This window comes from Pipistrellus hanaki (assembly GCF_964339955.1).
Source record: "Pipistrellus hanaki genome assembly, chromosome: 4".
Classification (NCBI taxonomy): Eukaryota; Metazoa; Chordata; class Mammalia; order Chiroptera; family Vespertilionidae; genus Pipistrellus; species Pipistrellus hanaki.
This window is the reverse complement of record NC_140506.1, coordinates 100272716-100295355: the sequence shown is the minus strand read 5'-3', so window position 1 is coordinate 100295355 and position 22640 is coordinate 100272716. Positions and strand designations below refer to the sequence as shown.

General features: G+C 46.3%; 1 protein-coding gene across 5 annotated transcripts in view; it reads left to right on the top strand.

Annotated features, from left to right (window-relative positions):
- COG7 (component of oligomeric golgi complex 7) overlaps positions 1 to 22640 on the top strand; it is a 55746-nt gene that overhangs the window by 2983 nt on the left and 30123 nt on the right. For 2 of the 5 annotated variants that reach the window (XM_084882716.1, XM_084882717.1), the window contains exons 2-6: positions 4189 to 4337; positions 4634 to 4750; positions 5708 to 5876; positions 17737 to 17819; positions 18535 to 18657. In XM_084882716.1, coding sequence (XP_084738842.1) covers positions 4189 to 4337; positions 4634 to 4750; positions 5708 to 5876; positions 17737 to 17819; positions 18535 to 18657 — 641 coding nt within the window. Of the gene's footprint in view, positions 1 to 460; positions 575 to 2975; positions 3122 to 4188; positions 4338 to 4633; positions 4751 to 5707; positions 5877 to 17736; positions 17820 to 18534; positions 18658 to 22640 lie in introns of all 5 variants that reach the window. The other 3 variants (XM_084882718.1, XM_084882719.1, XM_084882720.1) reach the window with 3 other exon arrangements.

Genomic DNA, 22640 nt, shown 5'->3' with positions numbered 1-22640 from the left:
GGGTCCTCAAACTTTTTAAAGTGGGGGCCAGATCACGGTCCCTCAGAGAGCTGGAGGGCCGGACTATATGAACTACTAATTCCTACTGTAGCACCTCGGCTGCGCTCACTGCCCAAAAAACCTGGCGGGCCGGATCAGACTCCTCTGCGGGCCGCATGTGGCCCGCGGGCCGTAGTTTGAAGACCCCTGCGTCTAGGCTCTGGCCTTGCTATCCCTTTATTGAGGCTGCTATGGGATACACCCAGTACCCTGAAGCAGCTTTGGGAAACACCCATAGCCCTCAGGCAGGTAGTAAGCGGATTATCATATCAGTAAGATGGGGAAGCTGCCTCAGTTACCATTGTCTCAATTCCATAGGGAGTGGCTGGCTCTGACCTCTCAGAGCTTCAAGGTGGACCAGCCTCTTTCTATTGGTGAGACAAGGATTGGTTTCTGGCCGAAGGCCCTTTGTCTCTCCTAGGGTTTGGGTTTCATCCCTCTGGCCGTGAGAAGCTTTCGGAGGTTGATGTTTAGGGAAGATGAGACAAGGCCCAAGTCTGGAGGGAAGAGGAGCTCAGCGGTGCTGGCCGGGATGGTGAGGGTCCTCAGCTGGGGGTTGATGTGCTCATTCACTGTCAGCAAATATTTTGGGGGCACACACTCCTCCCGGGCCTAGAGACACGCTGTTGAGCAAGACCCAGTCCTAGGTTGGACAGGTAGGCAGGGCTGGATCATTCAGGGATTTTAATGTCACATTAAAGAGTTTGGGCCCTGGCCAGTGTCCATCATCAGGCGCATGCAGGAGGCAACCTGTCTTGTGCATGGAAAGGTTGCAGATTCAGTTCCTGGTCAGGGCACATGCCTGAGTTGTGGGCTCCATCCTCAGTGTGGAGCATGTAGCAGGCAGCCAATCAATTTTAGAAAGAGTTTGGGTTTTACTTTAAATGAGTGTAATGTGAAGGCAGTGGAACCGTTTTAAGCAGAGGAGTGACGGTTTGATTGTGTCCCCATCTGGAGGCCATTGTTGAGGTTCAGAAGAGTGATGATGGTGCTTCATAGGGGTTATGGCAGTGGATATGGTGAGAAATAGTAAGACATTTTTAGGAGGAAAAAGGGGAGCACTGCTGATGGGTTTGAATGAGGCTGATGGGGAGAAAAAGAATGAGGGCAGATTCTTGAACTAAAAAGCTGTGGGTGGAGGTGCCAGACATACAGTAACATTTAGAAAATTTACAGTGAACCTGCATTTATCCATTGTCCAGATAATACAGTGAACATATTATTATTCGTTATAAATTTATCCATGTAATCCTTAATCCATCTTATATTTTTGATGTACATTTTTGTTTATTATTAAATCCTCACCCGAAGAGAGAGTGGAGGAGGAAGGACCAGGGTGGGATGGGGGCAGGAGAGAGAAACATAGATGTGAGAAAGACACATTGATTTATGCCTCCTGCTCGAGGCTTGACAGGGCCAGGGATAGAGCCTGCAACTGAGGAACATGCCCTTGACTGGGAATCGAACCCATGACCCTTTGGTGCCCAGGCCAACTGAGCCACACCAGCCGGGACTTGATGTAGATTTTAAAGAAAGTTTTAGACAGTACACTTCATCCCTAAATATTTCCATTAGAACCCTAATCATCTATATTCTATACTAATAAAAGGGTAATATACAATAACAATTAGACCAGGTCAACCAGACATCTTTCAGATGTCTGACTTCCTTCCGGACAAAGCCACGGTGGTGGGGGCTGAGGTAGAGGTGATTAGGGGCAATCAGGCCAGCAGGGAAGCAGTTTGGGGGTGGCCAGGCTGGCAGGGGGCAGTTAGGGAGCGGCCAGGCCAGCAGGGGAGCAGTTAGGGGGTGGCCAAGCCATCAGGGGAGCAGTTAGAGGGCGTCCAGGCTAGCAGGGAGGTGTTAGGGGACGATCAGGCCAGCAAGTAGAGGCAGTTGGGGCAATCAGGCAGCCAGGCAGGTGAGAGGTTAGGAGCTAGCGTCCCCGATTGTGAGAGGGATGTCGACTGCTGGTTTAGGGATGTCCCTGTGGGGTAGGGCCAAAACCGGCAGTCAGACATCCCCTGAGGGGTCCTGGATTGGAGAGGGTGCAGGCTGGGCTGAGGGGACCCTGTGTGCACCCCCCCATCGCGCACAAATTTCGTGCACCAGGCCTCCAGTTATAATTCAGTATTTCTTTACAATTTTTTTAACTTTATTTTTTCCCCTTTAATCCTCACCTGAGGATATGTTTCTATTGATTTTTAGAGAGAGAGGAAGGGAGAGAGAGACATCAATGTGAGATAGAAGCATCAGTTGGTTGCCTCCATACACCTTCCAACTGGCTATCGAACCCACAACTTAGGTATGTGCTCTGTTTGGAAATTGAATCCACATCCTTTGGTGCATGGGACGGTACTCCAACCAACTGAGCCAGCTGACCAGGGCACAGGTTTTGTCATTAGATAAAATCTACACAAGATGAAATGCATGGATGTTATCTGATGAGGTGATGAGTTTTCACAAGTATGTAAGTAGGATATGTCAGACCTCCATAAGATAGAGAATGTTACCGGCACAAAACAGTGCCCCCATACCTCTTTGCAAGTGAGGTCTGACCTTTACCCTCCTGGAGGCAACTCGTAAAAGTGATAGTTTTAAAATGGTGTAAGAGGGGACTACCTTTTGGGGGGCTGCAGAGAGGGAAAAGGTCCCCGGGCACCAGCCTGGCCTGAAGAGAGCCTCTGAGCCTAGCACGCAGAGAGCAGCCGGGTTCCACTCCAGCACTTACACAGTGTGCGAAGAAATCTCGGGGTGCCCCGGCATTGTTTTCTGTCTCAGCATCTCACGTGGGGTCCGTGCTGGAAACTGGGTGTAGTTCCCGGTCAGAGCTGGATGAACAGGCTCCTGGAGTATGTCTTCACGCCCTGAAGGTCTGTCCAGCCCCTGGTGGGACAGAAGACCCGGGCTATGCTGTTAACCCTCTCCCCTTCCAGATTACACATCCTGTCTGCAGAGGTGTTCAAGCTTTATGTTACACTTGAGACATTAAGGAATTCGGGTCCTCGCTCACAGTCTCACTTGGTGTCCTGCCAGACCTACTAAATAGGAATCTCTGGATGGTGGCTGAGGGACCTGCATTGTAACTTCACTGCAGCAGGTGCTGGTGGTCCGAGAGTCTGTAAGGCTTGGTTTGGGCTCTGTGAAAGCTTGGGCAAGTTACCTGACCTCTCCGGGCTTCCGTTTTCTTATTGTAAGAGGTGGCTGTCAATGATTGGCATGGACAGTAAGTGATAGATTGTGTGTAAAGCACCTGCCTCATAACTGGCATTCCTCTAATATCGGAGTCCTTCATTCACTCTCCTTGGAGAGGGTGTTAAAATTGAACTCAATTGATGGTGGAAAACAATTGCAAGTAGGTCAGGTGGTTGGTGCGCATTGCATTCAATCATATGGCCTCACCCATCGGTCTGGAGGATATGGTCCTGGCAGAGGCCAGCTCTCCTTTCACCCCCATTTTCCTCTCTCCTTCCCTCCCTCTCGCTCTCCCTCCCTCCTTCCTTCCTTCGCTGCCTTGCCTTTCAAAATCCTCACCAGAGGAAATTTTCCCCATTGATTTCCATACAGAGGGAAGGAAGGGAGGAGGAGGGGAGAGAGAGAGAGAAACACCTGTGAGAGAGAGACACATCAATTGGTTGCCTCCTGCATGTGCCTCTGTTGGGCCAGGTATCAAACCTGCAACCCTGGTACATATATGCCTTGGCTGGTTTGTTTCTTTTATTTTTAATATATTTTTATTGATTTCAGAGAGGAAGAGAGAGATAGAGAAACATCAGTGATGACAGAGAATCATTGATTGGCTGCCTCCTGCATGCCCCCTACTGGGGATTGAGCCCACAACCTGGGCATGTGCCCTTGACAAGAATCGAACCTGGGATCTTTCAGTCTGCAGGCCAATGCTCTATCCACTGAGCCAAACCAGCGAGGGCATTTGACTGTTAATTGAATCCGAGACTCTTCAGTGCACATGCCAGTGCTCTAACTACTGAGAAACATCTCCATGGCTCCCTCTAACCCCCATTTCTCACAGGGTCAATAAATGGTGTGGTTAATAGACAAATCGCGTCCTGTCTGACTTATATTGTTCATTGGTGACTGGTCCAATTTTCACCTTCGGTTCCTCTTTCTGTTCTTGGGTTTTTGCTACAGAAACGAGTCACCAGGCCCTTCAGAACATGCCCAAAGTTCTCCGTGATGTTGAAGCCCTTAAGCAGGAGGCGTCTTTTCTGAAAGAACAAATGATTCTTGTCAAGGAGGACATTAAAAAATTTGAACAGGACACATCTCAGTCAATGCAGGTATTTTGGCTCCTGTCTGAGTGCTGACTTGTGGTTTTGGGCGATGTTCACTCAGTGGGAGGCCAGCGTTAGCTCAGAATGCTAGCAAGCACTCAGATGGCTCTCTTGTTGCATTCTTTCAGTTTGTTCATCTGTTCAGCACCCACTGGACATTTAGCCATGTGATTGGTGTTGTGAGGGGCCCAGGAGCTCCCTAAGATAGGAACGTGCCACAATTCTTAGGGTTCAAGTCACCGATGGGAGGCGGAGAAAATGGAACAGCTGCTTCCTTGGATTTTGACCCCTTTCCCTTGCAGGTGCTGGTGGAAATCGACCAGGTGAAGTCCAGGATGCAGCTCGCCGCCGAGTCCCTTCAGGAAGCAGACAAGTGGAGCACGCTGAGTGCTGACATTGAGGAGACGTTCAAGACTCAGGTAGGTGTCTTGTTTAGCGGATGCTGTGAAATCTGTTTGGGGAACTTGAGGTTTGGGGAAACTAATGAGATAGCCATTCACTCACTACCATAGGGGCAGGAATGGCCACAGATGGAAACATTCAGACATGGAGGAGGGAGCGCCTGAGTGTGCTCTGAGCATCTCCACCCTCTTCCTTCACACCCTCTGCTGACTGAAGCCTCTTAGTCCTCCTGCACACCCCCAACTGGGGATCAAGCCCACAGCCTGGGCATGTGCCCCTGGCCAGAATCGAACCCGGGACCTTCCAGTCTGCTCTATCCACTGGCCAGGGCTGGCTATTAAAATTTTTAAAACGTTTTCCCCTCCCTAGCTGGTTTGGCTTAGTGGATAGAGTATCAGCCTATGAACTGAAGGGTCCCAGGTTGGATTCTGGTCAAGGGCACATGCCTGGGTTGTGGGCTTGATCCCCAGTAGGGGATGTGCCAGGGGCAGCCAATCAATGATTCTCTCTCATTATCAATGTTTCTATCTCTCCCTTTCTCTCTGAAATTAATAAAAATATATTAAAAAAGAAGTTTTCCGCCCTGGCTGGTTTGGTTCAGTGGATAGAGTGTTGACCTGTGGACTGAATGGTCCTGGTTCAATTCCAGCTAAAAGCACATGCCTGGGTTGTGGGCTCGATCTTCAATGGGGTGTGCAGTGGCAGCCAATCAGTGATTCTCTGTTATCATTGATCTTTCTATCTCTCTCTCCCTCTCCCTTCCTCTCTGAAATTAGTAAAAAATTATATTAAAAAAAAAGTTTTTCCAATTGGTTAGGAAAATGGCACTTTCTAATTTTAGTATGTATTTGAGTACTAATAAAAGTAAACAGGTTTATTGGCCATTTTCTTATGCTTTTTCATGCATTTTGTCTGTTCACTGGAGTAGCAGGGGTGTTTTAAAATGGGTATCCTTTGTGTTGGTCTTCTTATAGGACATAGCCGTGATTTCCGCCAAGCTGACAGGGATGCAAAGCAGCTTAGCGATGCTCGTGGACACGCCGGACTACTCAGAAAAATGTGTGCACCTGGAGGCCTTGAAGAACAGGCTGGAGGCCTTGGCCAGTCCCCAGATCGTCGCAGCGTTCACCTCGCAGTCTGTAGGCAAGTGCTGGCTGTTTCTTCCCTCTGGGTACCCCGCCTTACACATACGAGTTTTCTGAGAGTTCAGTCTTTACAGTGCCTCAGTGATGATTAAATTATGTAGATTGAAAGTAAATTGTGACTTTATGGTGGTTGCCTTTTTCTCAACATTGTAATGAAAAATTTCAAAATACAGAAAAGTTGAAGTAAGTCTATAGTAAACACACCATCAGGATCCTAGCATTAGCATTAGATTTAGCCATATTTGCTTAGTCACGTGTCTACCCATTTGGCCACCTTTTACTCAGCATCTCTGATGCATCTCAGAGTAAGCTGCAGACATCAGTAGGCTTCACTCCTAAACACTTCAGATTCATGTTAGTAACTTGAATTAAGTAGTGGTTTGTGATTTTTTCTTATTTGGGGTAAAATTTACATGTAGAGAAATGAACAGATCTTAAGTATACCACTTGATGAGTTGTGACCCTTGTCAAAGAACATTATGTGGGTACTACAGGCCCAGTGAATGAAAATTCATGCACTTGTAGCGGCCCCTCAGCCCGGTCTGACCCCTCTCACAGTCCAGAAGCCCTCGGGTGGGAGGCAACCCGGCACTCAGGGGAAGGCGACGCCCCATCACACCACTGCCTGCAGCGCAAGCCTTGGCTGGCCCTGGTTACCTGAGCCTTGGGCGGCCCTGGGTGGCTGGGGATTAAGGGGACTGGGTGCCGCCTTCTTGTGGCTGTGGGTACCACCATTTTTGAGGGTGTGACAGTCAATTAGCATATTCCCTCCTTATTGGCGGTGGGTGCCACCATCTTTGAAGGCAGGGCAGTTAATTAGCATATTCCCTCCTTATTGGCTGTGGGCACCACCATCTTTGCGACGGCATGATTTTTAAAATATATTTTACTGCTTTTTTATAGAGAGGAAGGGAGAGAGATAGAGAGTTAGAAACATCGATGAGAGAGAAACATTGATCAGCTGCCTCCTGCATGCCTCCCACTGAGGATGTGCCCACAACCAAGGTACATGCCCTTGACCAGAATCCAACCTGGGACCCTTCAGTCCTCAGACCAATGCTCTATCCACTGAGCCAACCCAGTTAGGGCAACACAGATGTTTATCTGACTCTCCCTTTCTTTTTCTTTTTCTTTTTCTTTTTCTTTTTCTTTTCTTTTTTAATATATTTTATTGATTTTTTTTTAAAAAAATATATTTTTTTAGTGATTTTTTACAGAGAGGAAGAGAGAGATAGACAGAAATGTCGATGAGAGAGAAACATCGACCAGCTGCCTCTTGCACACCCCCTATTGGGAATGTGCCCGCAACTAAGGTACATGCCCTTGACTGGAATCGAACCTGGGACCTTTCAGTCCACAGGCCGACGCTCTATCCACTGAGCCAAGCCGGTTTTGGCGGACTCTTCCTTTCCCTCCCACAAAATGATTCTTTAACCAGGAAGAAACAGCAATAAAACAGTTTTCTTACCTTCACAGTATTTATTTTTTGGGTTTTTTCACAGCTGTTTGTATTGCACAAAACGTAATCTGTCCACTGCTCCCGCTTCTTCACTCACAAGCCTTTGTGCTCTGGGTTTAATGTTCTTCTCATCCTGTTGCATTGAAGCTCTCCAACAACTGTGATCAGCAAACTTGGAGGTCTCATCCATTTATACTTGGCTGTTTCTCATTTTCATCAGTGTTAATATTTTTTCCTCCCTTCTTTCTGAAACGCTTCCCTCCCTGGCTCCTGAGAGGTAGTATCGACTTTGTTTATATGGTGGCATATTTCCGATGATAAGTCACAAGAAGATGCTATCTTGGGTTCTGTGTGCTGTCTTAAATTTGTTTTAGGGTGGCTGCATGTGCTGAGACCAGGCTTCATGAATTATGTTTTTTGGAAATCTATAGCTAGATAGTTAACATGAATATGCAACCTGTGTATATACTAATGTAAACTCTTATCATACATATGAACATAACATTTCATTATACTGAGTTTGACCATATACTTTATTATTAAACTAGGACTCTTTTAAGAGGAAAAGGGAGTGCTTTTAATAATAAAGCTGGGACAACAGGTTGGGAGATACAGTCCCCTGTTCCCATCTAGAACCCTTGAGAACGGTCTGTGGCTAGTTGAGTGTTCAGTGTGGGTGAGAGCAGCTTAACCTCTTTGTGCCAAACAGCTATGCTGTCCTCCCTTTGAAGATTTGCTAACTGGGGGCTTTGCAGTTCAGTCCTGGTCGCCAGGGCCTGCAAGGGCCCGGCCTTTCTCCCTGGGAGGGAAACCACACCAAAATGGAACTCACAGTCAGCCCTCAATACTACTGTTAGGTAGTCTCAAAAATTATTGTAAAATTTTATTAAATGCCTTTCAGCATCTATCAGGATCAAATGTTTTATTTTTATTTTCTCTGACCTACTAATATGGCAAATCACATTAATAGCATTTCTGATGTTGCATTATTCTGCAATTCAGCAAGCCCCACTTGTCCATGGTGGGTGTGTGTATGTGTTTGTTAATGGCCTACTGGATGTTTGCTGACATTTTACTTAGAATTTTTTCGTTGAGATCACGTAAGTCAATATTTTTGTCAGGTTGTAGTACCATGATTCTGTTGGCCTCATGAAAACAATTGGAAGCTTTTATTATTTCTTCTTTTTATTTTTAATCCTCACTTGAGAATATTTTTCCTTTTTTGGGGGGGGTGGGGAGGAAGAGAGAGAATAGAAGGCATGGGAGAGATAGAGAGACAGCAGAAACTTCAATGTGAGACACATTCAGTGGTTGCCTCCTGCACGCGCCCTGACCTGGGCTGGGTCAAACTTGCAACCGAGGTACATGCTCTTGACAGGAATCAAACCTGGGACCTTTCAGTCCACGTCATTGCTCTTTCCACTTCTCTTTTAGGATTTAAATAGCATTTTTATCAATATTGTTATGGCCCTGTTGAGTACTTTTTGTCTGCAGTTCCACTTGCATATGAATATTATGACTCTGTCTATTCTTATGAGAGTACCGCACTGTTTTGATTATTGTGGTTTTATAGTAAGTTTATTTTTTATTTTGGAGAGGAAGGGAAGGAGAATTACAGAAACATCGATGTGAGAGAGAAACATTGGTCAGTTGCCTCCTGCACGGTCCTAAACAGGAATCAAGCCCAGAGTGATGCCATGCCTTGACCTCCCTTCACTCTCTGTCTTCACTCCTTTCCACCGGCTGCTTCGTGCTTATGTTCAGAACTCTCCCAGCAGTTCCACTCCTCCTGAACCACAATGATTGCATAGCATTCTTTGAAGTTTGTAGTACAGGTATTTTCCTGGCTTCAACATAGACGAAATGGTGTGTGTTTGTTTTCGTGGTTAATTTTGCTATCAGGAAGGGCTCCCCCCCCCCAAAAAAAAAAAAAAAAGTAATGTGCTCTTTAGTCAACCATCTTTCCTGGAAAGCCCCGGTGCTGCTGCTTTTTCTTTCCTTTTTTTTTTTTTTTTTTTTTTTTTTACTGATTTCAGAGAGGAAGGGAGAATGAGAGAGAGACATCAACATCAGTGATGAGAGAGAATCATTGATTGTCTGGTTGCCTCCTGCATGCTCCCCACAACCAGGCACGTGCCCTGACCGGGAATCCAGCCGTGACATCTTGGTTCATAGGTTGGTGCTCAGCCATACTGGTCAGGTAAAGTGCTTCTTTATCTAGCAGTTTTTAAAAGGAAAGCTCTGGTAAATTCATACATCCCCAACACATTACCTTTTCTGTTTGTCTCCCAGAAGGACAATTTACTTCGTTTTATGCAACCAGTTGATAAGTTGAATCAACTTTCTGTGGCATAATTTTACATGTAATAGAAAGATGCATTTATTTATGCTATCTTATGAAAAGAATAAGCATTTAAAGGCAAATAGTAATTTCCTCACATAGAGTCCTACCCATTAAAGTAAGATCTTTGGCAGGTTTCCAGAGTTTAGCTGGATTTTCTCTGCAGTAGTTGCTATTACAGATTTTCCTTCTTAGCAAGTGTATTGGGCTTCTTAGATGTGAAGGGTAGCAAAGCAGCTATAAAAGGTGAGTCAGCTCGGGTTTTTTCCTTCTTTTTAATTGAATTCTAAGACTGTGGCATCTATGCTTTGGCCAGGAGGGGGCAGTCAGAAGACAGGCAGTGCTGCTGCACGGTGAGGGCCAGCAGGGCCCAGCCTCCCGTGCTCCCGCAGTCATCCTGGGAGCACGGGCTTGTGTAGTCCTTTCCTTTCGGGGAAGCATGCCAGGAGTTACTTGACATCAGACCCATGTCTTCGGGGCCTTCGCTGTGTGTGGAATGCTGGTGTTTACGAAGTTACTCATTTCTCAAGCCACCAAATCTGGGGGTTGAGTTTGTGTTTTTTTATGGTTCCCATCTAGGATCACAGTAAGAACTTTCAAAGGGCTAACTAACGGGTAACTATTACTTCGACGTATTAGTAATTCGAGGAACACCAGGGAATATCAGGATGAGTCAGATAAGGCTTCTGCCCATCAGGACAGCTTGGTCGAGGTGAGGCCGGGAGAGAGCAGGGCACAGTAGTTACAAGATGGAATGTGAAAGCCGCGTTGGCCAGGACCAAGGGAAGCCGAAGGAAGAGGGTGGATGCTTTTATGCAGGAGTTAGTATCTGTGCAGAACTGTGAAAGAGGTAGACTTAAACCATCTAAAAGTATTTCTTGTTATAAAGTAATGCATATGTGGGTTATTGGAAATTTGAAAAATAGAGAAAAGAAGATTTAGCAGTAAACTTACCACCTAGGGATTACTGTTAGTGTTTTCTTCCAGTTTTCCCCGTTTGTATACGTACATCTCTCCAGGAATGTATATCTATTGAGCATATACATTTTATTTTGTTGCCCCCCACTTAGCAATATGGTATGAGAATTGTCTCCTGGGTGTGAGATTTTGTTAGGTGAGGAGGAGCATTGGCAAAGGGAGCATGCCTGAATGGCACAGACTTAGGAAAACTGGGCCTGTTTGGGGAATAATAATTAAACCGTTTTTTGTGGAGTGAATGTTGGGAAATGGTCATTGATGAGGCTGGAAAGGAAGGTTGGGAACAGCATGGTTTGCCTGAGCAGATGAAGGAGCTTCTGTTCAGGGAATATTCATCGCTGGTCACAGTTTATCAGTAAGTCTCCTGAGGAGTCTGGCTGAGAGGACGCGGTGCTGACTGGAGACTGGACAGACCTGGCTTTACTAATAAACCTCCGGCTGCTGCATGTGACCAGTGAGACCACAGTTCCCTCTCAGTAACGCGAGTGGAATAGGTCTGTGCCGTTCTTGGGGGGATCAAGGGAGACGGCAGGAGCTGGTCCAGGGAGACATTCAGGGATCCTTCATTCCTCTGGACCTCCTGTTCTGAGACTCTGGCTCTTGGAAATGCCCAAAGGGGACAGTTTCTAGGAGGCTCGAACAGAACGCCTGGAGGTTCTGCTTGAATGAGAGCTGCAGCATTTCTGAAAGGCCTGCAGCTCGGCAGACTTAGCTAAGCTACAGATTGGACGTGCAGGCCCGCAAGTGAGTTAATTGGCTTTTTCTTGAGTTCAGCTAAATCGCGTGTGCGGGCCCCCCCCCCCACTTCCCATCAGCTACAATGTTGAAAAGTTAAATGGTCTTATAGGGGAAAATATTCTCTTCCTCTACCTCCTCATGCCCCACTTCCAGTCCCAGAGACCATCACTTTTGATTTCTAGAACTCTAGTTTTTTGGTATTTCATTTTTCATTTCTGCATAATAAATGTATTATTTTATTTCTTCATATGTCAATTTTAGGTAATATCTATTGACCCCATTGTTATAGCTAAGGATTTAGTTCTCATAGCTCTCTTCTCTCCCTTACCCATTCTCCTATATCATCATTTTATTGACTTATTTAATATTAAAAAAATATTTTTATTGCCCTGGCTGGTTTGGCTCAGTGGATAGAGTGTCAGCATGCAGACTGAAGGGTCCCAGGTTTGATTCTGGGTCAGGGCATATGCCCGGGTTTTGGGCTCGATCCCCAGTAGGGGGCGTGGCAGCTGATCAATGATTCTCTCTCATTGTTGATATTTGTATCTCTCTCCCTTCCTCTCTGAAATTTTTGTATGTCCCTGACTGGGGATCGAGCTCTGACCTCCTGATCAATGCTCAACCACTGAGCCACACCAGCGGGGATATATCATTATTTTATTTTTTATTTTTATTTTTTTATAAATATATTTTATTGATTTTTTTACAGAGAGGAAGAGAGAGGGATAGAGAGTTAGAAACATTGATGAGAGAGAATCATTGATCAGCTGCCTCCTGCACACCCAATACTGGGGATGTGCCCGCAACCAAGGTACATGCCCCCGACCGGAATGGAACCTGGGACCCTTCAGTCCGCAGGCCGACGCTCTTTCCACCTTTCCACAGAGCCAAACCGGTTTCGGCAATATCATCATTTTAAATCAAATTGAATAATATTTATATTATCACAATTTTATAAATAGTTCCTTTATTTTTAACTCCTTTTCTGTTCAGTTTCATGTTTATCCTGAAGTGTCTGATTGCTTTTTATTCTTTCTTCTTACCATCCATAGTTCTTAATTTTTTCCAAACACTGTATCTTAGGAGTAAGGCATTCTTCTGAGTTTCTCCTTGGCCCAGAGACTTACCTCTGGAGTGCTCTCTTCTCTGGTCTGGACCAGCACACTCCTGGAATTCTTTGCTAGGTTTGAGTGTCTGTCAGTTGTCATTATGGACAAGTCATAGGTGTTAGAGGATGTCTCAGGAACCTGACCAATAGATGGTCTTGGCCCTGCTGGTTGTGTGATCTTGACTTGCTTATTCTGTTAGCAATTTCTCCACCTTCCGGACTCAGAGGGTTGCAGTGAGTTGAAGTGAGGTTATATAAGTGGGAAGGCTTTGAAGGAAGTCCTGTGAGTGTACAAGTGGGCAGTAGCTTATCCGCAGCGAATTTCGGTCCTTATGATCTCCTCTGCATATCTGCCTTTGATATTATCCTCACTTCTCCTCATATTTACTCACACACTCAGTGCTGTTTGTGCAGGGCAGAGCGGGGAGAGGGTGAGGACGGTCTCTCAGGCACATGCCTGCCTCGGCCGATGCCTGCGGGCTGCACTGTGAGGAAGTACTTCAGGGAGGGGTTCAGAGCATTTTTCTATTTCACTTCCCAGGTAATTCTGACATCTCTCCTCCTCGCGGGGCACTTTGTGAGAAATACTTATGTTGAAATAGAATGTGAAATCATATGTGAATGCAGCATAAATAAATTTTGGGGATTCTTTTTTTTTTTTTTAAATATATTTTATTGATTTTTCACAGAGAGGAAGAGGGATAGAGAGTTAGAAACATCGATGAGAGAGAATCATCGATCAGCTGCCTCTTGCACACCCCCTACTGGGGATGTGCCCGCAACCAAGGTACATGCCCTTAACCGGAATCGAACCCGGGACCTTTCAGTCCGCAGGCCGACGCTCTATCCACTGAGCCAAACCGGTCCCGGCGGGGATTCTTATTTAAAAAAATGTTTTTATTGATTTCAGAAAGGAAGGGAAAGGGAAAGAGATCAATGATGAGAGAGAATCACTTATCAGCTGCCTCCTGCATGTCCCCTACTGGGGATTGAGCCCACAACTCTGCTTGTGACCTTACTGGTGAATGGGAAGAGGCTCAACCAACTGAGCTGCACTCGCCAGGGCCCACAATTAATCTTGATGGCATTTAGTGAACAGTCTTTACACCTCTGAGCCAATTACTGCAAGCAGGAGGATTTGAGGCCCTGTCTGGCCAGGCCCTGCAGCCATTTATAGAGTCAGCCTCACTGGGAACAGTTAGGCAGAAAATGGAGAATGGGAGGCAGATGCATGGCTCCTCAGAGAAGACCTGAGTCCTTTTAGCAGAAAAGCGGCAGGAGACGGGGCTGCACAAACAAGTTCACTTCCAGACCTGCAGGACCAGCGGTGGCCCTGCCCCGCGGGGCCCTGCAGTTACTTTGAATTGAATTAGAGGCGTTTGCAGGAGCCTAGAGCCCTTATGATCGCCAGTGTAAGTTTCCGATTTCTGTTGTCCGAACAGGAGCTTCCCCCAGTCTTACAAACGGGTCTGTTTAATTTAAATGCACTAGTCTTATAAATCTTGAATTCCTCTATAAGGGCTAACGATCCATGTATTATTACTTTTTAAAAGAATTTCTTTATTGATTATGGTATCACATAATTGTCCTCATCCCCCAATTCCAATCCCAATTCCAATCCCACCCCCCCCCCCCCCCCCCCCCCTGCCCACCGTTGTCCATGACCACTGGTTAGGCTTATATGCATGCACACAAGTCCTTACCCCCACCCTCCCCTACACTCCCTCTGAGGTTTGACAGTCTGATCGCTGCTTCTCTGTCTCTGGTCTGTTTCTGTTCATCAGTTTATGTTGTTTATTATTTCCCATAGATGTGTTAGATCATGTGATATAAGAAATAACCTTATAAGAACCAAAACTGAGACAAGCCATAATGGTTATCCTGAGAGGCAAATGAATCAGTCTGTAGTGAGTTCCTTTCTGGGCCAACAATTCTTTTGAGTCCCAATTTCAATGTCAAACAGTTCCTTATGTGTACATGTCAGCCATGGTGTTTCAGATCTGGTTGGTGGACAAATGGTGGTGATGCAGGTCTGACCCTCTCTGGTTTGGTCCTGGGCATCCTGCAGCGAAGCACAACTGCTGTCTGCTGGTCTGGCAAGGCGTTGTCAGCATCTTCCATCTCTGGACTGTTTCTCTTCTGTCTTCATGGCTGGAGCACTCCTGTCAATTCCTCTCTGTTGCAGGAATCCACATGGTCTCAGAGTTGTTTTCTGAAAATATACAAACATTCTCAACCAAAAGTTAAAAAAGGGATATTTTCTATAAATTTGACTTGGGATCCCTTTTCATTTTTTTTCCCCCAAATGATTTTCCTTTGGCTTGTTTTGACACCATGTATGTTTTTCATGGGTATCTTGCTGTTAGCATTACAAATGAAAGTTAATTTTCTAAAGTACAAATTTTCTAGATGTAATTTATCGATAGATAGCAGGATATTTTTCCTTACATGATATTTTTCCACTATTATCCCCTTTTTTAATTTAAATATTAGGAGACTTTTGGAAATTTTATAATATAGTCTTGATAGCTTTTACATTTTAGTTATTTGTTCTGAATTATGACTGCTTTAGGTTCATTACATGTTATGCAATTTTACCATGAGATGAACTGCCAATAAGAATTTTTGTTAACACTTTAGGAACAGCTTTTTGTACAGTACAATAAATTTTTCTAGAATATTCACTTATTTCCATTAGCCAATTTATTTTCCTCTGAGAAATTGACTACTAGCCTACTGTCAAACTCAACACTCCAACAACAATCTTATTTTACCCTGTGTGTATTAGTGGAAAGGGTTGTTTGCCTTCTTGAGTAGGCCCTGAGCATTCCTGGTGGTAGGCTGGATTTGGATATCAAAAACCCACTTCCCCTCACCATGGGTACCAGACCTCTCAAACAAGTCTTGTTGCAGTGAGAGGGCAGCTGCTGTCAGCCAAGTCTCTGTCTGTTACCTGGGTCCCGATTTGAGCTGTGCATGGGAAGCGAAGCAGCCATGGGGGCAGGAGACCTCCCTCAGAAGGTTCAGGCCCTGCAAAGTTGCAGGGGCAGTAAGGATCTGTGCCCCACCTCTGTTGACCCCCAAGTTCTCTCCTGATGGCCCCTCTGTGACTGTGCCTGTCTTAGGTTGTTCCTCCCCTGAGGAATCTTACCCGTCTCTGGCTAACCAGCCATCCTCTGGGACCAACCAGGGTGATATGAGGTTCAGTTCTGTCTCCATAGTAGCCTATGGAGATTATTACTAGTTTTAAGAAATAATAAATTCTGCTGTGTTGGGTAGAGATTGCAAAGCTGTGATTATATTTAGACAAGTAAACACTGGAAGTTTTTTTCTAAAAATATTCTGTGACTATACACCAAAATGTGGCCAATGTTTATCAGTGTGACAGGATTATAGGCAGTTTTCCTTCTGTTTGTTTCCCACATGAACATGCTATAATACTGCTGACATAAGCGAGGTGCTGTTATCCTCGAGCCAGTCCTGAGCTGAGCGCCCGAGGTCCTGTTCCGTGCGGCTCCTTCCCGCTGCCAACGCTGTTCACTCTGCATTTGTGTTTCCCTGTACGCAGAAGCGATGCACGTTAAATCTCACCCTGGGTGAGAGATGGATGCCTAAAATCTAACCTTCACAGCGACCCTGTTGTGAAGTGTTTATGCTAACTGGGACACACAGCTTTATCCCATGATTGGCACGTTTGGAAATGAGCAGTTGGTCCTAAATGGTAGTTTCTGTAAAAAGGTCACGTCTACACCTTAGCCAGATGAGTTAGGTTCCTACACCTCAAGACCGAAGCCCATACTCCCTTAAACTGCTCATTTCTCTGTCCCTTCTCTGTCACCATCCACACTGCGACTAACAACCTGCATGTCCCGCTGATCACCAAGGAAAGGGGAGAGCTGGGACTTAAAGGGCAGGCCCAGGAGAAGTGTGGGGACTAGGGAGCAGAGCCCACATTTCAGCCTTAGCTTAAGGCCTGGGTCATCACAACCCTTCCAACTCGCCCTCTCCCCCCAACAACCCCTCCCAAAAAACCTGCCCTGGCAGCTCAGTGCTGCCCTGCGGCCCGCAGACCGGGGCGGGAGCAGTTCTTCGCAAGCACGGGCTCTGGTGCTGCAGCCTGGCCCCAGCGCCGCTGGCAGCGTGGCTCAGAGCAGTTTACGGGCACTGCCTAACGGGACTGTGCCAACCCCTAGAAACAGTGAAACAAGACAGGAGAGGCCCCAGTCCAGTGGAGCTTACCTTTCTTTTTTTAAATTCTCACTTGAAGGTGTTTTTCAGTGATTTTTAGAGAGAGTGGAAGAGAGAGGGAAAGACAGAAATATCCACGTGAGAGAAGCACATCAATTGGTTGCCTCCTGCATCCATCCCGATCAGTCTCGAACCTGGGACCTTCAGCCTGCAGGTCGACTCTCTAGCCACTGAGCCAGACTGGCTAGGGCTGGAGCGTATATTTCCAAGAAAGACCATAAGCTATTATGCAAGTAACTGAGTAGAATAACATAGATTGTGATTAGTTTTATGGAGGGGAAGATGTGACAGGGATTAGGAGCAGTAATCTAGCCTAGGCCGGCTGATTGGGAAAGGCCCTTCTGATGAGGCACTAGCGACACAGAGAGAGAGCGTGAAGGCCGGACTGCCTGAGTCAGTGTCAGTTCCTCTGAGTGTTAGATGGGCCGGGTAGGTCAGGCTGGAGGAGGAGTGGGGCTCACTGGGTTCGCAGGTGACTTGCATGCTGTTGACGCTCTTCGGCCTGCAGCGTTCTCTGGGCGTGGGCTTGGTGGACGGCTGTTGGAATTCCTTTCTGAGACTGACATGTGCTTCTCCCTCGGAGCCAGGCAGGCCAGTTGCTTAAAGCACAGAATTGCCGGGGGCTTTCACCCTCCCCTCCCACAACTTTGAGCGGCAGTTCCTTCAGTTTTACAGTAAGCCCACCCCCGATTCTGACTTTTTTCTAGTCCCATAGAACGATTACTTGGCCGATATATAAACTTAGCTATATTAATGGTGCCTATTGACGCCTTATTCTGAACAAGCAGTGTCCAACTGAGACAGGTTCTCCCCCAGCTTTACTTAACGCTGCACATTTACGGTCTCCACCGATGAGTTATGCCATGTTAGGTAGGAATTTCTGAATGCTAGCTCACATGTCCATCCACATTTATTTTGGTAAATTCTTTCTCTGGCTGCTGCAGAAAACCTTGTAACAGCATTTGCATGTTTATGTTCTCCTTTAGAGCAATCCAAAGTGTTTGTGAAGGTGTTCACTGAAATTGACCGGATGCCCCAGCTCCTTGCGTACTACTACAAGTGCCACAAGGTGAGGAGGGCGCAGGGTCATGCCTGTGGGATCCTAGTCTCATGCTCACAGGTGAAAATTGCCTCCTACTCTGACTGTCTTTTCCTTAGCCAGCAGGGGGTGCTCGGGGTCCAGCCTGGGCATTCGGTCAGTTGCCAGTTGGAAAAGGAAGCACCAGTTTTGGTCTCTGTTATATTTATTTACAGCTGGATTTCATTTATAGACTGAAAACTTTTTTTTGTTTTTTTTTTTCCTCTTAAGAGAGATTCATGTCTGAAGCTTTATTATGCCCTCAGCCAGCCATGAGAATCTCATATATTTCCTAGGGTTGTTGAGTTAGGTCTTGAAAAACTCGACAGTGTCCTGGGCCAACCTGATTTCTTTCAGGTCCGATGCTCACGTGTCATTTAAGCAGTAGTGTTAGGACTTGAAGCTAAAACACAGCTCCCTACCCCCTTCAGAAGGGGGAGGCCTGCTGAGGGAAGTGCATTGGCCTGCTTTTGGAGCAAGATAAAAGGAGAAAGGGTCACTGGAGGGAGCAGATTGGGTTTGGATTGATGGTCAGAGCAGGAAACGCTAAGTGGCTTTTCCTGTCTTCGGAAGTGCACGACCATCGGGGCCATGCCTGCTCAGGTTGGAGGCAGCAGTACATCGCTTGCCATGGTAGAGGGCAGGGCGGCTCAGTGGGCAGCGTGTGTTGGTGTACCCAGCGGGCCCCTTTGTTCTGCTTGTACAGGCGCGGCTTGTAGCAGCTTGGCAAGAGCTGTGCCAGAGCGACCTCCCCCTGGAGCAGCAGCTCACCGGACTCTACGATGTCTTACTCGGAGCTTGGCACACGCAAACCCAATGGGCTACGCAGGTAACGGTTCGCTTGGGCTCTAGGGAGAACAGAGCCTTGGTGACAGGAGACAGGTGCCCGCGCTGGGAGTGACCTCTCACTGCCGAGCACTTCTGAAGAGCCTCCTGCTTGCTGCCAGCATGGAAGGGGTTAAAGAGAAGCTTCCAATCCCAAGGCAATAAGGCCTCCAGATCTGTTAAAGCTCTTATCATCATTCTTGTCTGTATCTTAAGTAGAATCTAACGTGGCAGTGCTAGTTGTAGTTCAGCAGGGGAGCCTGGAATTCCTGAGGCCATTATCTTCTATCTTCAATAAAACAGCTCTGGTCAGGTGCTGTTTGTGAGAACAAGATCAAGATCATTTTTATCTTAACTTTGGATAAAATTTTCCCGGCCTATACTTAGTTTCTCTTGTTCTCACAATACCTTGGGAGTTAGCAGAAGAATGTGGTTTTACAGGCACCCTCTGACTTGGGTCAGAGGCAAGACTGGGCAGCTTTGTGAAGCGGAACCTTTTCATAATTTCTTTCCAAAAATCTCTAGCCGAAAGGGTGTGAGTTATTGTCCCTTTGTCTTTTTATTGATTGATGGATTTTATCATTTATTCTGAGAGGAAAGAGTGGGGAGAGAGACTGATTTGCCGTTCCACGTAGTGATGCATTCATTGGTTGATTCCTGTATGTTCCCTGCCCTGGGATGGAACCTCACGTTGGCCCGTCAGGTGATGCTCCAACAACCTGTGCTACCTTGTCTCCGTGCCAGGAGGCCAGGGTCTTCCTTTAGAAGGGAAAAGGCTGTCTGACTCTGCGTGATGGCTGATTGGGTCTGTTTATGGTGTGACTTACATGTTTTCAAACTTACGTTTGTCAGTCATTTGCTGGTGCGAATTCAGCTGCAGTTGGAGAGAAGTCCTGCAGGGTCATGACATGCAAGGTGGTGACGCCACTCTTCTCCCTCCTCACTTCTTCCTCCTTCAATCACCCTAATTCAGACTGGAAGAGAAACTGGGAAACAGCTCCTGGAGAAGCTTCAGTGTTTGTGAGCTGTTTTCACTGGCCCTGCCCACCATGTGCTTGCCTCTTCTGCTGCTCGCACGAGATGGAGGCAGCCCTGTCCACGTGTACAAATATTCCTGGCTCTAAGGGAAAGGATTTAGACTTCCCAGACTGCTGTTCAGACTGCAGCCACAATTTCGCAAGCTGTGCATTTATGCTAGGTCATACTTGGGGGCCTGTGACCCCTTTTCTTTTCAGGATATAAGCATGGGAGGTGGTGATCCTCTTCTGAAGTTCACTCTAGTGCAAAAGACACCAAGTGTGCTGGGGTGATTGTGTCTATCTCAGATACTCCCCCTAGTATTTTACTATGAAAACGTCCCAACATATAAAAACTGGAAATAACTGCAGTGAGCACCCGTGTACCCACCTCCCAGGTCCCACAGTGAGCATCTTACTGTATTAGCTTTATCACAGATCTAGGCATCTGTCCATGTTTCTGTCCTGTAATTGACTCATCTTATATTTTTATTGATTTCAGAGAGGAAGGGAGAGGGAGAGAGAGAGAAGCATCAATGATGAGAGAGAACCACCAATTGGCTGCCTCCCACACGCCCCCCACTTGGGGATCGAGCCCGCAGCCCGGGCATGTGCCCCTGGCCAGAATCGAACCCGTGTCCCTTCAGTGTGCGGGCCAACACTGCATCCACTGAGCCAAACCAGCTCACCTCGCCCCCTGCCCAGGCCTTCACCATCTTATTGTCTGTGTTATAAATATATGCATACAAACAACATTCATATTTTTAACTAGAGTTTAACATTTGTTTATGCTTTTTTTTTTTTAATAAAACTTGGGAATGCAGTCATCTTAAATATGCCATTTGGTGAGTTTTGACAAATGCAGTTTTGACAAATGTGCAGCCTCATCGCTATTAAGGTACAGAACATGAGACCACCAGCTAGAAAGTTCCCTCATGCTCCCTCCTCATCAGTGCACCTGCACCTGGGAAGGCACCCACTGCTCTGCTGGTTTCGATCACACATGAGTTTGCCTGTGTGGGAATGATGTGAATGGAGCCTTGCAGTGTGTGTCTATTTTTTATTTATTTATTTTTTTTATTGATTTTGGTCTCACATAATTGTCCTTATTCCCCCATTCCCATCCCAAACCTCTCCCTAGATATGTCCCCCCATTTCCCCCACACACCCCCACACCCCGTTGTCCATGGCCACTGGCCAGGCCCATATGTATGCACACAAGTCCTTTTGTTGATCTCTTCCCCTTACCCCCATCCCCCCTTATTTTCCCTCTGAGGTTTGAGAGTCTGATCGCTGGTTCTCTTTCTCTGGGTCTGTTTGTGGTGTTCATTATTTCCTCTAGATGTGTGAGATCATGTGATCCAAGAAATACCCTTGTAAGAACCTTTTGTAAGGCTTCTTTCAGTGCACTTTTTGAGACTTATTCATTGGTTGTGTGTGTGTATTAGTAGTTTGTTCCTTTTTTAAAATATATTTTTTTATTAATTTCAGAGAGGAAGAGAGGGAGAGAGAGATAGAAACATCAATAATGGAAAATCACTGATTGGCTGCCTCCTGCACACTCCCTACTGGGAATCGAGCATGCCACCCAGAATATGCCCTTGACTGGAATTGAACCCGGGATCCTTCAGTCTGCAGGTCAACACTCTATCCACTGACCCAAACCAGCTAGGGCACCACTTTAACCATTTTTAAGTGTACAGTTAAGTGGCATTAAGTATATTCACAATATTAACTATCACCATTATTCCCAGAACTTTTTTTTATCATCTCAAACAGGAAAAGTGTATTCATTAAGCAATAACTCTCCATTCCTCCCTCCCCAATACCTGATAACTACCAGTCTACTGTTCCTATAAATTTCCTATTGTAGAAACCTCATATCAATGGAATCATACAGATTTGTCCCTTTGTCTGCCTTATTTCACTTAGCATATTTTCAGGCATCATCCATTTTGTAACATGTATCAGAATGCCATCCTTTTTATGATGTATCACATTTTGTTTATCCATTCATCTGATGAGAGACACTTGAATTGCTTCTACCTGTTGGCTATTGTAAATAATGCTGCTATGAACTTTGGTGTATAAATATCTATTTGTGTTTCTGTGTTTTTTTTTCTTTTTTTTTCTTTTTTAAGTATTTTTTGTTGTTGTTCTTGTTGTTAATCCTTACCTGAGGATATTTTCCCATTGATTTTTAGAGAGAGTGGAAGGGAAGGGTCCGGGATTGAGTCTGCAACTGTGGTATGTGCCCCTGACTGGGATTGAACCCGGGACCCCTCAGTCCACGGGCCGGTCTATTCACTAAACCATACCCACTAGGGCTGTGTCCCTGTTCTCAGTTCTTTTGGGTATATACCTAGGATCGGGGACCTCCCAGGCTGTGCCCCCCCCCATTCCCCATCCCCATCCCCCGCCCCCACCCCTGTGGTGCTTGATGGGCGACCAAAAGACATGGCCTGGTACTGGGCTGGGGGACCTCAGGCCATGCCCCCTGCCCTGGTACCAGGCCGGAAGACCTGAGGTTGAGCTCCCTGCCTGGCGGGGGGCTAGATGGGGGTTGGGCTGGCCAGCTCTGGATCTTGCCCAATGTAGGTGGGGCTGGCCAGGTCTGGGTCTCGTGTGATTTCAAGGCACATGCAGGTGGGTGGGGCTTGACTCTGGGTCCCATGGCATGTCCCAGACTCTGACAGGAGGAAGATTTTCATATACATTTTACTAATTTTCTTTCATCTGTGATACTTCTATTATAGAGAAAGGGTAAATAACAATATTAAAACATTTCCTCTAATTCCCTTTTATTTCTATTTTTAAATATATTTTATTGATTTTGTACAGAGAGGAAGGGAGAGAGATAGAGAGTTAGAAACATCAATGAGAGAGAGTCATCGATCAGCTGCCTCTTGCACCGGGGATATGCCCGCAACCAAGGTACATGCCCTTGACCGGAATTGAACCCAGGACCCCC